Source organism: Oxyura jamaicensis, chromosome Z (genome assembly GCF_011077185.1).
Source record: "Oxyura jamaicensis isolate SHBP4307 breed ruddy duck chromosome Z, BPBGC_Ojam_1.0, whole genome shotgun sequence".
NCBI classification, from domain to species: Eukaryota; Metazoa; Chordata; class Aves; order Anseriformes; family Anatidae; genus Oxyura; species Oxyura jamaicensis.
The window spans coordinates 25,385,182-25,401,777 of NC_048926.1; the positions used below are offsets into that span (position 1 = coordinate 25,385,182).

General features: G+C 36.6%; 1 protein-coding gene across 1 annotated transcript in view; it reads left to right on the top strand.

Annotated features, from left to right (window-relative positions):
* Window positions 1-768: 768 nt before the first annotated feature.
* WDR41 (WD repeat domain 41) overlaps window positions 769-16,596 on the top strand; it is a 22,452-nt gene continuing 6,624 nt past the window's right edge. The window contains exons 1-9 of the mRNA XM_035309639.1: window positions 769-876; window positions 4,404-4,519; window positions 8,596-8,644; window positions 10,426-10,557; window positions 10,917-10,979; window positions 11,484-11,595; window positions 13,012-13,074; window positions 14,275-14,385; window positions 15,517-15,701. Coding sequence (XP_035165530.1) covers window positions 826-876; window positions 4,404-4,519; window positions 8,596-8,644; window positions 10,426-10,557; window positions 10,917-10,979; window positions 11,484-11,595; window positions 13,012-13,074; window positions 14,275-14,385; window positions 15,517-15,701 — 882 coding nt within the window. The 5' untranslated portion in view covers window positions 769-825. The remainder of the gene's footprint in view (window positions 877-4,403; window positions 4,520-8,595; window positions 8,645-10,425; window positions 10,558-10,916; window positions 10,980-11,483; window positions 11,596-13,011; window positions 13,075-14,274; window positions 14,386-15,516; window positions 15,702-16,596) is intronic.

Genomic DNA, 16,596 nt, shown 5'->3' on the forward strand with positions numbered 1-16,596 from the left:
TGCTGCAGGCATTCCGGCAGCCTCAGGTGTGTCTGATGGCACTTCGTGGTGCTGATCACCTGTGACAGCCTGGGCAAACAGGCGACAAGTGAAGCGTGGTGCTGGGGGGCACGGGGTAGCACCCGTGCAGATGCGTTTGCACACGTTGGAGGTCTCTCCACTACCTGCGTCTGCTCAGGAACGTGACTTGCAAGGCCTTTTGGGTTGGGTTGGGTGTTGTGATCTCGCCCCACGTGTGTCTGAGACCCAGAGGGCTGCCAAGGCGCCAAGGCTGCCACACGAGGACCGGTGAGGGGCAGGGCTGTGGGTGGTGCGGGGCTGTCAGGTTCCACCTGACCGGGCAGCCGCGTTTCGAAGGCCGTCGAGGGTGTTCGTGCCTGCATTCCACACGGGCATCACGGAGCCAAGGGAGGTGCAGCCGAGGAGAATGAGGGTAGCCGAGGGAAGACTGTTATACACAGGATCATTTTTATTTCTATTTTTATTTATTTATTTATTTTGCTTCGAGGAACAGAGAAGAGGGTCAAGACAAAATGGGATCGTTTCTCTCTGGCTGCGCCACAAATTCCCTCTGAAAGTAAAAAGTGGCAATGGTAAAATGGTAAAGGTAACGTTTTATCTTTTCCCCATCACACGGCACCGACACGCTGCCTTCCCGCACTTAAACGCCGCAGGGCGCCTCACGGGCCCACCGCCAGCCGCCCCCCACCGCCAGCCCGCCCCATCCGCGCTCGGCGCTGGATTGCTCACGCCTCCCCGGCGCGGAGCTCGATTGAGACGGCCTTTTCCTCAGCGGCCGGGCCGGGCCGGGCTGCCGCCGCCGCGATGCTGCGCTGGCTGATCGGGGGCGGCCGGGAGCCGCAGGGCCTGGCGGAGGTAGGGCGGCGGGCGGGGCCGGGGGAGCGCTGGGGCCGTTGGAGCCGTTAGGGCCGTTAGGGCCGTTGGCGGGGCGGGCTGGGCTGGCCCGGCCTGGCTGAACTCGGCCCGGCGCTGCGGGGCCCGGGAGCCGGCCCCGGCCGCAGCCCGCTGGGTGCCGGTGGGCTGGGGTGGCCCAAGCACCGGGAGCCCTGCCCTGGGCACCCCCTGTCGATAGCGTGGGTTTGGGGCGGCGGCACGTTATTTATACAGCCTGGTGGTTGTTTGTGGAGGCCTTCTAGCCTCCCTTCTGGGTTTCTTCTCCGTAAAACGAGCAGGGCATACGTGGGGCACTGAACTCAGGCGTCCCTCCCGGTGCCTTACTTGGAGAAGGGTCTTACTGGGTGTGAAGGACACAGCGTCTCAGTTTCCGTGTCCCCAAGGCTGCTGGGTTTCTTTGCTTGGACTTAACAAGAGTTAATAGTTAAGGTGTTCTTTTAATTAATCCCTTTGTAAGCTAGACAGGTACGAGGAAGCAATTCGTCAACTGCTGTATGTGAGCAAGCCATGACAGCATCACAAACAGTCTGAAACACCAGCATTTATTTCAGCTGAAATTTGAGTTCATACCAGTGTGTGATGTCGATGCCTAGGAATGCCACAGACCTGTGTCATCAGTCAAAACACTGGTTATATTATGGTTGTATTTACCAGCTTCGTGTGCAGTGTTTTTTAAAAAGAAGACAGGAAATAAATAATAGCATTCCACGCTAGAAAGCTCCACTGGTGTTTGTCCCTCTCCAAAGTTTAAGCTTCATCAGGATTTTAATTATACCGTCATTCAGTAAAGCATGAGCATGAGTCAAGGTGTGGTTGAGTTCTTCCATTCCAGCACTCATGGCTCTTTTAAACCTGATCCATAGGACTTTTATTTCCATTGCTGCTGGTAGCAATATTCATTCCTTATGCAGAATGATGGTGTTTTGCTTCTCTGTGAAAAACTGAAAACTAAATATAAGGATTTGCCATAAAAATCCTTTTTTGCATTTTGGAAAATGGCTTCACCTAAAAATGGTCTCTGTAGCCATTAATTCTTTCTGTACTCTTACAGTGTAGATGAGGAAGTCCCTAAGAGGGAGTAGCCTATGGACTGATTATGTTCATTTATGTGCTATGGCTTCAGTCAGTCCTGGAGAGGCCAAGTGAACTGGAGTCTGACAGTGTGCTGAGTGAATAGTAAAAACCTCCAGCAAAGATTTTTCATTTTAAATTCTGGAAACATAAGTTTCTCGTTACCCGTTTCTTGCTTTACTGTGGAATTGAAAATCATTTAGACTTAAGCTTCTGAAGCTCTGAAGTTGATGGCCATGGTATGTGTTGTAAGCAGACTAGCTCTGGTAATGGAAACAGTTTAACTGCAGTGGCATCGTAGTCCATGTAAGATGATTTACTGTGCTATGTGATAGGTACAGAGGAATGCCTATATACATTCGTACCCATGTTTTTTGGTAAATTGCTTTAGAAAATCCAACCTTTAAATGCTTCAAATCACTGGGTGTATAGGAAGCCCTGAAATTAAGTTGAGCATTGTGTTATTTTACCAATTATTGTAGTGGTGATTACAAGTCCTGCATAAAAAACTTTGAGTTGGGAATAGGTTTCATTAGCATCTGCATCTAATTTTTCTCTTCTAAAAACTTGGTATTGCTATAAGTTCATTTAATAAATAATGTATACTAAATAGTCTTCTTTAGAGAAAGAATGCACATGTTATCTAGCACAAGAAAATACTAATGAGTATCTGAAGAGAGAATGGCTTGTAGTATGAAAGAACTGGAGAAAAAAAATGTTATTTTGTTGTTCTCTGAAACACATTGCAGCACAGTTGCTGTCAATATTCACAGGCATTCTTAGAACAGAATTAAGAAAAAATAAGATTAGACAGGTTCAAAAGAAGTATCACTGTCTTATAATGAAGAGGAAGCAATGCCAGAGTATAGAATTAGGATGTGAATATTACAAATTATGACTTTTTCAAAGTAGTGTTGCAACTGTTTTGTGAATGTATGTTTCTGTTAGTAAATGAAGAAATGGAAGTCTTCTAACCACAGTAGTGCTTCTGTCATCTGTTAAGTGCTACTGAGATTTCTCAGAATTTTTAGCATGCTGGAATTCTTTTAAGGGATGTTTTGATTTGCTTTTGACAGCTGAACACTTAGTTTCCATATTTGTCCGACTTTTCTTTATAGCTAAGAGGACTATACTTGCATTATTTTAAATGGGAACTGCTATTCTCACATAATTGCTTAAAATGAGGAACAGTTGCTTCATGAAATGCATCAGATAACACAAAACCAAGATAAAATCACGAGATCTAGCATTTTGACAACCTCTTCATTTTAAATATAAACACAGATTTCCTTCCGTACTTATTAATTTTGTAATTCTTAACTTGTGCAATATAGTGTCACAGTAACAATACAGAAGCAATAGAAAAAAGTATATTACTCCTGCAAGAAAATACTGATGTTTCTGTGGATATGTTTGTCTCTCACATAGGATTACTTCTCATTTATGCTACAGTGTTCAGTAATTATATTTTTACTGTGTAGTTTCTGTCGGTGTCTTTGAAGAATAGATAATCCTAGAAGTAAGAAAGGAAGGAAGCAGGAGAGTTCTGTCACTGAGTTACTACTCAGCTACTTCTATATACATTTGTAAAAAAACCTATGTCTAATAGCAAGTTGTTTCAGAATGTAGAAGACCATAAACACAAAAATGTTGTCTTATATTGAAACAAACTGATGACTGAGATTAGCAGAACTATCATACCTTGAAATTGTAGTCCTACACAATGTTTTGTTGACCCTGCCTGGTGATCAGCTTGCTCCAAATGATTGATAGTACTTTTAATTAATAGTTGAGTTGGGGTAATTGCAGATGCTGCTCTATAAAATGATTAATTGTTCTCTGTGTTTTTCTAAGCTGTTGCCTTTGGTATTCTGTGAACAGAGTCCCAGTGGATGATTTATATATTATGTAACAGAACAGCATTAATTCACACTTACTTTCAAGGTATTAGGATAACATAGGATTATATAGAATTTTAAATTTGAATCATAGATGAAAGATATGAGAAGTTCACAAACCTCAAAGGAGGATGTGTAAATTAATGAGAATCTGAATGTGCATGTATGGAGTTCTGAAGTTTGCTCCACAAGATAGCTGGAGACTAAATTGTCATTTCATGTTGGTGCATCAATGATTAAGGCAGTACAAAATGTTTTTTAAACAGAAAATGTTATGTTACGATTTAAAATACATGCTGTAGAAGGATATCATTAACTGGAAATAATAAGAAATGATCCTTTGTAATGATTTTCATTAAAGCAAAATTAAATTTCAGAAACCTAATTTAACTTCACATATATCTATACACTTCCATAGGAGACTAAATATAGATTGATAAACATCACAAAGACCTGATGAAAATAATTATGTCAGTACAAAATGAATTTGATTTTTTTTTTTTTTTTTATGAATTTTAGAAATCATCTGTACAGACCATTGGTGAAGAACAAATACAAAATCCTTACACGGAGCTCCTTGTATTGAAAGGTCATCAAGATATAGTACGATTTCTAGTACAAATAGATGATTGCAGGTATGAAATTGCATTCCAAGTTGTTTCATAACATTATTGGGAACACTTTGGAGAATATTTATGAAAACATAGACATATTTTTAGTTTTCTATTTTTGCTGGGGGAGCGTGGGAAAAGACTGGGATTAAAAAGGCAAGGGGTGAATACTATTTTTTTAGTATTTTATTACATCTTCTGGCATCTTTTGTAAGTTGTATCTTTATGAGAAGAGAATCCTGATGGAGTTATGCTTCTTGATACAAGTTCATTTGTTTGGAAGAAATACCTTTAGGTAATTGAGCCTTTTCTGTTTCAAGCTGTTCCTGAGATGAACTTTCCTTTCTTTATATGCATACACACTCTCCGAAGACAGTACAAACTAGTGCCTGCTTCTGTTCTGAGTGGATGCATATGTTTTTATTTTTGATATGAGGACAGCTGTTATATCACCTTCTCATTTTACAGAAGAATGTGGTAGACTCCTACAGATACTCTCAATGTAGCGATTGAACATAACATTCTTAACCATATTCGATGTTGGTCTTCCTTTCTTTCCAATCTTTTTCAAGTTTCTCACGTTTCTGCTTTTGTAGTAATGCCTAAAGCCATGTGTTTGTTATACTTTCTTCTGAAACTCTAGTGCTTAATTCACTTGAGCTGTGGTTGATGAACTTTTTTTCTGAACTTCTCCAATCTTGAAGTTTTCAGTACTTTAATTCTGTGCAGAATGGCTACCTACTAAAACTCAATGTATGTAATATGGCAATTAGGCATATCTCCTCAAATTTCCCATTTTTCAAGTTGCTGTACTTCTTTAAAACCATACAGTTCCTTTGTTTTACTTGTCTGATTTTTAGCTTTGTGCATTTTTGTATATTCCCTGACATTCATTATCTGTTCTGGTCTTAGTTCCTTGTAACTAGTTACAGCATTCCTACAAATTTGGAGGAAGGAGTCATCTAAAGACTGGAAAACTGATTATGAAGCAGAGAGAGCCATTAGATTTACCTTTGTCACTTTGGAAGTGTGACTAGGAGAATCAGATAAGATACTTTTATGTTAGTGTAAAATTAACCTTACATGCTCTCTCATTTAACCTAATCCTGAAAGAGAGGAGATAATTAACTGCCTTAAAGTGAGGTTGTGAAGCTTTTGGTCAATAAGCATAGTGACTCTTGTCTGACATGGAAAATTAAATAGAAACCTCTGAGAACTAAGAACATAAGTAATAGTCAGGAGACTCTTTGTTAAGGAGCTGCAGTAATTTATTATATTGTATGGATTAGGAACAAAAGGATGTTTCTAACATACTCTTCAATGTACTACACAAATTTAAACCAGACTGTTAACCGTGCTATATCCTTGCAGTGTACAGCAGGCATTCTGTATAAGTAAGTATCTGCAAGATACATTATTTCCAACTTGTGGGATGTGTATAAATTCCACAAAATTCCCCATGGAGAATTTTTAACTTTTTGGTTTTTATTCTTAATGCCACAAACATATACCATAAAAGTTGTATGCATTTCCATAAAATTTATTTTTACATTAAAATAATCCACCAGAAGATCCATGTAAAAATGGAATATTTTTGTGATTTTTTTCCCCCCATCCTTTTCAGAAAAGTTGCTAAAATAAACTTTCTTCAGATTATACTTTTCTGAAAACAGACACTGAATAATCTGCTTGGTCTTTATTGAAATACCACAGTGTTCTTAGATTGCAGGGATTTTTTTGATGTAAAGAAATATTGTACCATTTTAGGCATCATTGTAACAGGTAAATTATTGAAGCTAAACTAATAGTAATCAGTATCAAGCTAAGGCCTGAATGCCTACATTGAAGATAGGTTATGAAATAGCATATGGATAAGAAGTAAGTTGCATAGCTAGTTAATATTCTGAGATTTTGAGGAATTTAATAGAGTTGCTTCACTGGACAGTAATTCAAAGGTTTTATTTATGAAGAATATGGTAGTTTATGGATTGTTAAACAGCTGATAATATTTTTCACTTGGTTCTTTTCAATAAAATTAGTATTGTTACTCAGCTTCTGAAATGTTTTTATTTAGTTTCTGCAGCTATTCCATTGTGTGTTTTTTTTGTCAACTGTTGTAAGCCAAGTTTCACGCTTCAGGTCTTTAGATAATATCATCTTATTGAGAATTTTGCAGAAGGATTTTCTTGTTTTCTCAGTGGCTCAGCTAAAACCAGTGAGTGGAAAATTTTCTCAGATTGGTTTTTGAAGATACTAAATAAATCCTGTATAAATGTAACAGAAAGCTGTTTTTTTTCTTTTCTTCTCTTGTATTTTTTTGAACATGAAGTGAGGGTCGTATTGATCGGAAGATCACTGAAGAAGGCTAAGCCTCAGCAAGAGTCTTCCAAAAAATGGACTGAGATAAAATTGCATGTAATACTCCAGCATTTGACACATTAAACTAAACAGAGTTCATAAAACATTTTAAGAATAGCTTTCTTGCTTGCTCATTTGACCATTCCTTGCTCTGTCAGGAAGCAGACAAGGTTATAGAGGATGGTGATCATGACTGGAAAAGAATCAGGTGACCCATGAAATGCTACTTTCATGAACAGAATGTATCTGTAGGATAACAGACTCTACAATATACTTCTATACTTAGACAGAAGTTCTGGTTAGGTGATGAAGAAGAAAAATACAAAATAGGGCTTCATTGAACTTCTGTGCTGATGATTCATACTTGTACTTTCTTTCAAACACCAATTTTCTCTCAGAATTTGTAAAGTGGCACAGTTCCGACTTCAGTCAAGAGAGGAACTGTAATAAAAGGGGTCTTGCTGAAATGTGAGAGTCTTAATATAGCAAGTTCTTGACCTTGTGACAAAACAAGTTGTACTACAGCTAAAAGGCAAGTAAAGATAAGAAACTGCTGTTATCAGAGTTGTGCATGAAAGGTTGTTTTTTGCTTGGACCTTTTTAAAGAGGCATGATTGGATGTTAAATAACAAAAGATGTGGGAAAAGTACAGTTAGCACATTTTAACAAAAAAAATGAGGAAAGGAATTGGGGTGGGAGGGAATGCAGCTTTATGGCAGAAAACTTACTCTTTTAGCAAATTTCACGAATATCATAACTGCAAAGTAAGAGTCTAAAATAAAGGACTTGTTTCAGTTAAATAAAACATTCACAGCTGGCAACAGGAAAAAATGTAGTTGATATAACTTCATGACTTTCTTGCACACAATACACATCTTAGTTATCTACGTCTTAACTGTTCAACCCTTACCAAAGGCTTAAAACAAAAGGAAAAAATAGGTGTATGTGTATTTGCAACTAACAACTGAATTAAATTTTCTGTGGAAGATTTTACTTCTGTTTTAAGCTTTCTTAAACCATATTACATCTTTACAGGGAAAGCTGATATGTTTGCTACAGCTTCAGCGTAGCTGTAGTGTTGATAAAAATGCAGATGTAGGCAGATGCTTACAGATACTCACTCCAGCCTGGGGAAAGGTTTGAGTTTAGATCAGATTTTGTTAATGTGAATTTAGCAGTCTAACACTAAAATTAACCTATTTTTTTGGTTCTATGGTGCACTCTTCAGCTGCATTTTTACCAAAAGCCACATTTAGCACTAAAAATGTAGATCGTTTGTGAGTTTCTTAAGCCACTTGTGTCATAGTAGATACTCGGCTCCTCTATTCCTGTGCTGAATTCAATGCGTGATTTGTAATTTCTTTGATGTCTTGCAGTCAGTTGGCTCTGACGATAGTATATTGTTTTAAGATGTAGTGTTACTCAGTATGTAAGATCTCTCATTACTAAACAAGAGAACAGGTTCTGTGAAGTGGGCTTCTATTTATACTAATATGTCTTGCAATTCTGAAACCTTGTTCTTTATTAAGGATGTGTTGACATTAAGTATGTCCTGATTTCAGGACTTGAATTTGAAAACTAGAAACTAGTTGGGATTTATGGATATGCATTTATTCTTTAGGTCAGAGTATAATATCATGTAAATATTTTCTATAAGTATTTTTCTTGTGTAGCTGTTTTTCTTCTGTTCCATTACATTATGCTATATTCAATATTTCACTTTTTTTTTTTTTCCTTATCAGGTTTGCATCTGCAGGGGATGATGGAATCATATTTCTGTGGAATGCTCAGGTTGGCTCTTTTTTGTGGGCGATAGGGTAGCATGGGTGTTTCAGAGAGGGTAAATGTTGAGGAGAGGAGTTAGAATTGTTGCATGAATTCAAATCAGAACTATTTGAAAATGTAGAAGTGGGAGGAAGCCTGTCATTATCACTTGAAAAGAAGAGCTAGGAAAGTAAATGTGAGAAAATTTTTAAAAGTTAAAGTGTTTTGGGAAGGTATAATGTTTGTACAGATACTAGGGATGAAATATGGACATGAAAAGCAGAAGTATGTAAGAATTTGTGACTAATGCTTCATTTAAAGTATGTTTAGTCTGCACTGTAAATGTGAAGGTGCTGAATATGGACACAATAAATATGTAGCAGGGTCCCAGGGTTCACAAGACTCATACATCTACTTTAATTTTAACTATATATCTTAGTAGCTCTATTTGCAATAACTGTTTGCAGTATAACTGAAGAGACTAAATGGAGAGCTAATGCAAAACTGCATTGAAAAGACATCAAAGTTGGTAAAAGTTAAATATTTCACACAGCACCAAAACAAGGCCTTACTTGCTTGCTGTGATAAAAATCTTATTACAGCTTTTGAAAACCTTCTAAGATAAAAGAATTATCATGGAAAATGTGCTCTGTGAGTACGATAACCACCTTCCTACTCCTCTGCTCTGTGTCTCCATATCATTGACAAAATTATTGAGAAGGGATGAGCATTAGACTAACACAAGAAGTCTTAGTATGCAAGCTCATTAGGATGCTCATTAGGAAGTCTAAAAGGGAGACATAGTGTACTGACTAAACTGTAAATATCAAGCATCCTAGTTAAGGAAGACAAATCTCAGACTGTAAACTTCTGTGGAAACATTCTGAAGAATTCATGTTACATGGTGGTGTAAATTTAAAATAAGGAAGGGGGAACTTGAAACTCTGTTTCTTTTGAGTGGTGTCTGTTAGTGCTTTGCTGAAGGCCTTTAATGATTCTGCAATTTGGAAAAGGAGATAATTTCTGAATATTCAAACACATACATGAGTATATGTGTATTTGGAGTTCTGAGCAGTTTATGGATGTAGAACTCATTTAGGAACAGAGTTCTGTTTCCTGCTTCTGTAGGATCTTCATTAGATTTTTGTTTAGACAAATCTTTCTTCTATAGTTTGAATTTAAAAATGATTTATTTCTTTACACTTCTGGGTTGTAACAACCTTGTATTTTAGTTGCGTGATTTAAAGCACCAATATGCTTCTGAATATTTGTTTGTTAGGTTCTGCTATTTAACTAAGTGGAGCAGAAGTAGCTGCAACTATCTAAACCACCAGCTTAAAACTGTAGGTAATGTAAATAAAGTTGTCAGGAAATTGACAGTACTGTGTTTGCCATAAAGGTAGGTTAAGTTTTTCAAATAAGTTAAAAATTATTTTTTCCAAGAGAGGCTTTGTCAACAAATCAGAGTTGCTACAGTATCAGTTAAATAGGGTGAATGGCCTGTATTTCCATTAAAGTGAAATTAGTACAATATATGCATTTTTAACTGCTTCCAGAAACTTTTCTTACACTTAGGGTAACTTTTATTATATAGCACTCTTTATATTTATACTTAATATGTTATTAAATTAAGGTAAGACCTTGAAGTGTGTTAAAGGTCTAGCAAGAATTAAATCCACACTTGATTGTGGAATTGGGATATTAGACTCCTAGAAGTTCTTGCTTTCAGAAGTAGTTTGGCACCTATGTCATGTGTTAGTGTAGGCATTTTCTAAATTTTACCCTTAATTTCCACTGTTATTTTTCAGACTGGAGAGAAACTTTTTGAACTTCATGGACATACACAAAAAATTACAGCTATAGCACCGTTTTCTTCATCAGATGCTTCCGAAGAAAAAAGTAATTTGATTTTAACAGCGTCAGCTGATAAAACAGTTATTGTATCCTTAGATCTGGAGAGTATTCAAAGATTTTTGTTTGCTTTTTTGTTTTTACAGCTAGCATTGACACAGGCTGCAGGTTGTTTAAATTTATTGGCTCATAATATTCAGTAGGTATAATTGTGGCTAGAAGAATTCTAGTGCAATCTAATTAGTTGAAAGCCCTACTAGAATAATGATCCATGGTCATGAGAGGCCATTATTAATTTGTCATTTTGGCCAAATAATGAAAAGGCTATCAGGATTTATAAGACTCTCTCTCCACATTCTTATATCCCAAACTGTCATTTAATTAAAAACACAGCAGTAATATTTGTAGTGTATAAAATTGTTTTGGTTTCCTTAATGAATTAAGTCAGGTTTGGGACTGCACTACTGGCAGACAGGTTCAAAAAGTGTCATGTTTCCATTCTACAGTAAAGGTAAGCTGAGGAAACCCTAGACTGATCAGTCTGTTTGTTGTATGCAATCTTTTCTATATGAATCATGAGCCATAAGGGCAGGTGCATTAAAATGAGCAACAGTGTTTGGTTTAAGAACAGGTAACTCTTAAATTGTGAGTGACTGAGAATTGGGCACAAATTGTAGCTTCTTTTTGGAACTCTTCGTACCTTGATTTTCTTTTTGAAAGTTTGTAGAACAAAGGTAATTTTGTAGTTTAGTTTTGTTACTGGATTGGAAAAAGTAATCTACAGTCAAACAAGTTCTTGAATGCTGTTAGAAAAATTCATGGAAAAATCAGATTTTGCGTTGTTGATGGAAAAAATGTAATGTGTAGTTAATTCTGTACTTCTCAAGAAATTGACACTTTAATACTACATTTCTTAATACTTATAGCTTTATCCCACTAAAGATCATGATAATTTAATTGAAAAATTCCCTGTAGAACTTTTGCAGGGGACATATATCTGATTTTTGTTCTGCAGTGTTTGACAGTTCTTCAAAGACTGGATGTATGGTTGTCTGGAGGGAGTGATCTATGTGTTTGGAACCGAAAATTAGATCTCTTGTGTAAGACCAGTCATCTTACTGATGCAGGTAAAAATGTAAATGACTCATTATAGCTGTTAAAGTGCAAGTAAAATGGATCTGTATAATGATGCAAAACCAACTTGGCAAATTCTCTTTAATTCTAATGATAACATTATGTATTAGAGCCACTTTTTTTTAAATGTCAAACTCAGTCGTTTCAAAATAAAGACTGCTTTTAATCTCCTGTGCTTTGTGAATTTTAGAATATGTCACGTCTCAGTAACTATAATATTTTACAATTACTGTAAATATTTTATAATAATGTGTGTTCCAATTAACTTGGTATCTTACAGATCTTAGTTACTGACTTATACATGCTTGCTGTAGTGGGGGGTGATCCTTTGACGTGGTTTCTCTGGGAAGGAGCTGGAATTTTATTATTCCTAAGTAAAATATGGTAAAAGCAGACAAGTAAAGATTGATTTTTTTATTCTTAAGAATCAGTAATTTTTATGAAGCAAATGAAGATTTTGATAGAAATACAGTAAATGTAATCAGATCTCAATGTAAATCATGCTTTTCTATTAATAACCTTATATATTATCTGGCCAAGCAAAGAAAATTGTTGCTTATTATTGCTGTGCTTTACAAAGATAGCTATGAAGCTGTGAATCAAATTCAAAGGTGGAAGCAATATTCTTCCTTATTTTTGTCATAGGGTGTAGTAATGGAAAGTCAAACCCTTCTGAATCTTTGAGGATCCTAACAATTCTTTAGCTTTGATACAAAGTACCATGCCAAATAGAAGTTGCTAGTGGTATTTGTAGTACTTAGTGTGAGTTTCTATTGAAACTGTTGTAGAAGGGGTCAATGTGATGTGTAGCATTGGCCCTCTTAAACTCTTGATTCCTTTGTGGGAAAAGAGAGAGATTGCTTATTCTTGAGTGATTTTTTTCCTCTAATGGTGTAGCAGCCCAGGCTGGAGGATGTCTATGCAGGATGAAGGCAGAATAATGTACTGTCTTGTGCCTTGCTTTGCTTCTGCTGGCTCTGCACAATATTTTAATCATATGTACTCTGTTAGTATCAGTATCTAATAACTTTAGCTCTGCGTGTGTTTAGAGTCTCAATAATCACCACAGTATCCCTAATATTGTCCATATTAGGACATAGACATCTCAGCCCTACTTAAAATAAAAAGATTATTGATTCCCAGCTTCCACTCCTATTTCAACGTCAGTGTTCAGAATTCTACTATATTCTGGACCAAACCTCCCGGCTCTGCCTCCATCTGAGGTAATCTGTTCACTTCCAATGCAGTTTGATTTTGTGCGTTATGTTTTTATTCTGTTAATAACTTCTGTGTGGAAGGGAGGTTACAAAAACTTTGCTAACAAGGAATTATCAGTTAACTGTGTTTTATTCTGGTCAATAAATACAATACATGTTTTCTCTCTCTCTTTTTTTTTTTTTTTTCCAAAGGTATCAGTACTTTGGTTGAATTGCCTAAAAATTGTGTTGCGGCTGCTGTGGGCAAAGAGCTAAGTGAGTGTATAGCATTTCTGTTAAGTCTTCATGTTCCTCTGTCATTGGCTGTTTATCAGAGGTATCAGTAAAGAGCACACTGCTGGAATTGTATTGGACAAGTGAATGGTACCAAAGTGCGATTAGCAATCTTTCTCTTTTTTCCCTTATGTGACAGTAAGGCAGACGGTACTGATCTCCTTCAGGAATTTCATTGAGATCTGCCATGATAAAAAATTTTCTCTACTCGTTGTTCCTATTGTTAAAGCCATCTGTCTAGATCTGATTGTGGATATCTACATTTGTCCTGGAGAAGGTTTGCAGCTCATTTGCAGAGCTGCTAAATACTAGGCTTCCCTACAGCCTCTGTATCCCAAGATCAAGAGTGTGCAATATTGCCAATGAAATAATATGCAAACCTATAATGAGCAATGTAATGGTTTCTGATGCTTGCTTAAGAGACAGGCTTTTCTAGGTATGCAAACTCTAAATCTGCTAGCTGTCGGTGGAGAGTTTCTTACTAAGATTATTTTATGAAAGTATTGAAATTTCCAAATATAGAAAAAAGTTTCAAGAGAAAAAGCATAGCACTTAGTCCACAAAACAGTAGATCAAAATTCTGATCAAAGAATCATGAGCAAATTAAAAATGGTCTTCTTGTATTTAGACCTAGGTATACAATGTAAACTTCCATCTGAAGTTCCCATACATCTTCAGAAATGCCCTTGAGTTAGCATAAAAAAAAAAATATCAAGACTGGTTAAAAGAAAACTTTAAGTCCTGGAAATTTTGTTTGCCTCATTAGACACTATTGTATATTTTTTAATAATAATTTTCAGTCAGATAAGTCTTAAAGACAAATGTTTCTCTTTTAGCTTACTTATCAATAGGGGTTTCTAACACTTTTCACTTTTGCTTTCTACAACTTCTGATGTTGATCAATCCTCTGAATTTCAAAGTTGCTAGGTTAAAATGTTTTATCCTACAGTGTAACAAGAGACGTGAGGAATAACATTGTAATAAATTATTCCAATTTTGTGTGTTATGAGAAAAGCAGTTAAAGAGATGGTCATAAGTGGCTTTGCAGATCTTGCACTGTCTCATTTTTAATGTTCATTAATTTGTGTCTGTCTGAAAATGATGTGTTTTACTTAAGCCTATCTATATTTTACTCTGATAAATGATAAAGCTTACTTAGACAATTTCTCTCTATCTTGGAAGTCATTTTTAGGTTGATTGCTTCCAGTGATAAGTCTGAAGGTTGGAATATCCTTGAAGTAAAACGCCTTGTTGACCATCATGATAACATCTTGTCATTGGTCAGTGTCAATGGTAAGAGGGGTTTTACAGTATTACTTGTTCTGTTAGTTATCAGTAGGATATTTCAACTATGCAGTTTTTGTTGGGACCAAACATATAACTCTAATGAAAGTTCACAACTAGTAGCTGAACCTTCTGTGTAGCTGTGAAAGTAGTGAATTGTGAAAATATAATGGCTTTATTTATGGATTAATGGTGAAATGAAGCCAGGCAGGTTATGATTTAGAAAAAGCTCAAAAGATATGCAGATTTAGGCCTGCACAGCGGTCCATTATTTAGAGGCTTTGGAAGATGATGATGAAGTATGTGCTGCTCATCATGGCAGTTCTGAGCTATGATCTGAACCTCTGTCTAGGCAAAGACTGGAGGTACCCACCTCTTCTACTTTGTCTTATCTGCTTTCTTTGTTTGTTTGTTTGTTTTCTGGAGTTCTCTCTGAGCCCAGGACAAAGTATTCCCACTGTGATAGAGAGTGGATATTTGTCCTTTGGCTTATTTTATTGGCCTGGCTGTTGGATGGAATCTGTGGTATAGAGATGGTAAGAAGCTGGAAAGAAGAAAACTTGAATCCTGTTAATAACGGGCAGAAAAAGACAATATTCTACCTGTTTTAAGTATTCTGAAGCAATTCCTTTCCATGTGTGATTAAAAAAAAGGGGGGAAATTACTTCAATCTTGCCATTAATTCAACTGTTTCATTTCTTATTAGTGTTTCCGGTTGAGGCTAAGACATGGTTTGCTGTGTCTGAGAGGTACCGATAAACTTATCCAAGGAATAGAAGTATTTTACATGTAGACAGCATGAATTTCAGATATTTGTACACACTTCTGGTGGTGATCCTTGCTTTTGCCATACTGTGCATTGTGCCTGGTAAATATTCTCTATGGTAGTTAAAATTTTACATGAGAGATCTGATCTCCTTTTGATCACCTAAGCTATTCTAAGGAATCAAATGAGTATCTTCTCAAAGAGTGAGAACAAACTGAACTGAACAAACTCAGATCGTTGTCAGTGACTGTACATTTTATGTAGCTTCACTCTTAGCATGGGCTCTCTGACTCTACAGGGTTGTGACGTTGCGTGAAATAGATGTATTTTTTATATAATACGATTTCTGTGTGATTTTTTTTTTTTCTCTCTAGATTTGACTTTTGTGACAGGTTCGCATGTGGGCGAGTTAGTAGTTTGGGATGCAATTGACTGGACAAAGCAGGCATCTGAGTGCAACTTCTGGGACTCCTCTGTCCATCCAGATTCACAGACAGAAATAAAGTTATCCCAAAGTCCAAATGAAACTTCAGTTCAACACTTAACATCTGATGAAGAGGTAAAAAGCTTTAAACTGAGCGTACTATTTCAAGTGAGCTAGCATGAGCTTACCATAGAAGTCTGAGTGTTTTGCATTTTTAGTTTGGTTGTTGTTGTAAGTAATAGAAGAAACTTCTTTAAAACATACACAGCTGTATTTACACAGTCAGCAGTTTTTATACAAAATTTTCATCATTGAAGTAACTGATGGTTGTAGGGTGCAGGTGGTGTGGGAGCTAACATAACAACAGCTTTTCTGACTAACGAATGAAAATTTATTATCTGTTTAAAGTACCACTAGAAAAATAAGCAAGAGGGTGCATTTCAGTGGCATACATATTTTGTGTGCCATGGTTCTGAACTTGCAGTTTCCAAAATAATGCATCTCATGAACAGTTACAGCTAAGAGCACTGTGAAGTGAATCAAAGAATTGGCATGTGCAGGTGCACAGTAGTAAATAAATATTGCTGCTTTTGTTTAGGCAGGCTATAATTGTGAAGAGCACAAAGATGGGTCCAAAATGTAGTCTCCTGTAATCATACTTAAGAGCTGACCTAGGAGTGTTCAGTCAGAATATTCAGGCAGAACCCAGTTATTGTTCAGAAAACAGTAAAATTCTTGGATTTTTTATGTTTGTGGAATGTACCAACTGTCAGTGGGAAAAGAAAACACGTTTCATTGTTGCGGTATAGTGGAATTCTGTTCTGGAGCCTGTAGGTGCATTACTGCGGAATGATTAAGAAAGAAATTCCTGGAAATAGATTCAAAGATGTGAGCTAAATCAGAATAAAAGCTGTGGAAAAGCTCAACATAGTCTGAGGGCCAAGTAGTCACTTGAGGTACTTGTATGTTTATGAAAAGAGCATTCCTTAAAAAAAAAAAAAAAAAAAAAAAAAAAAAAAAAAAAAAAAAA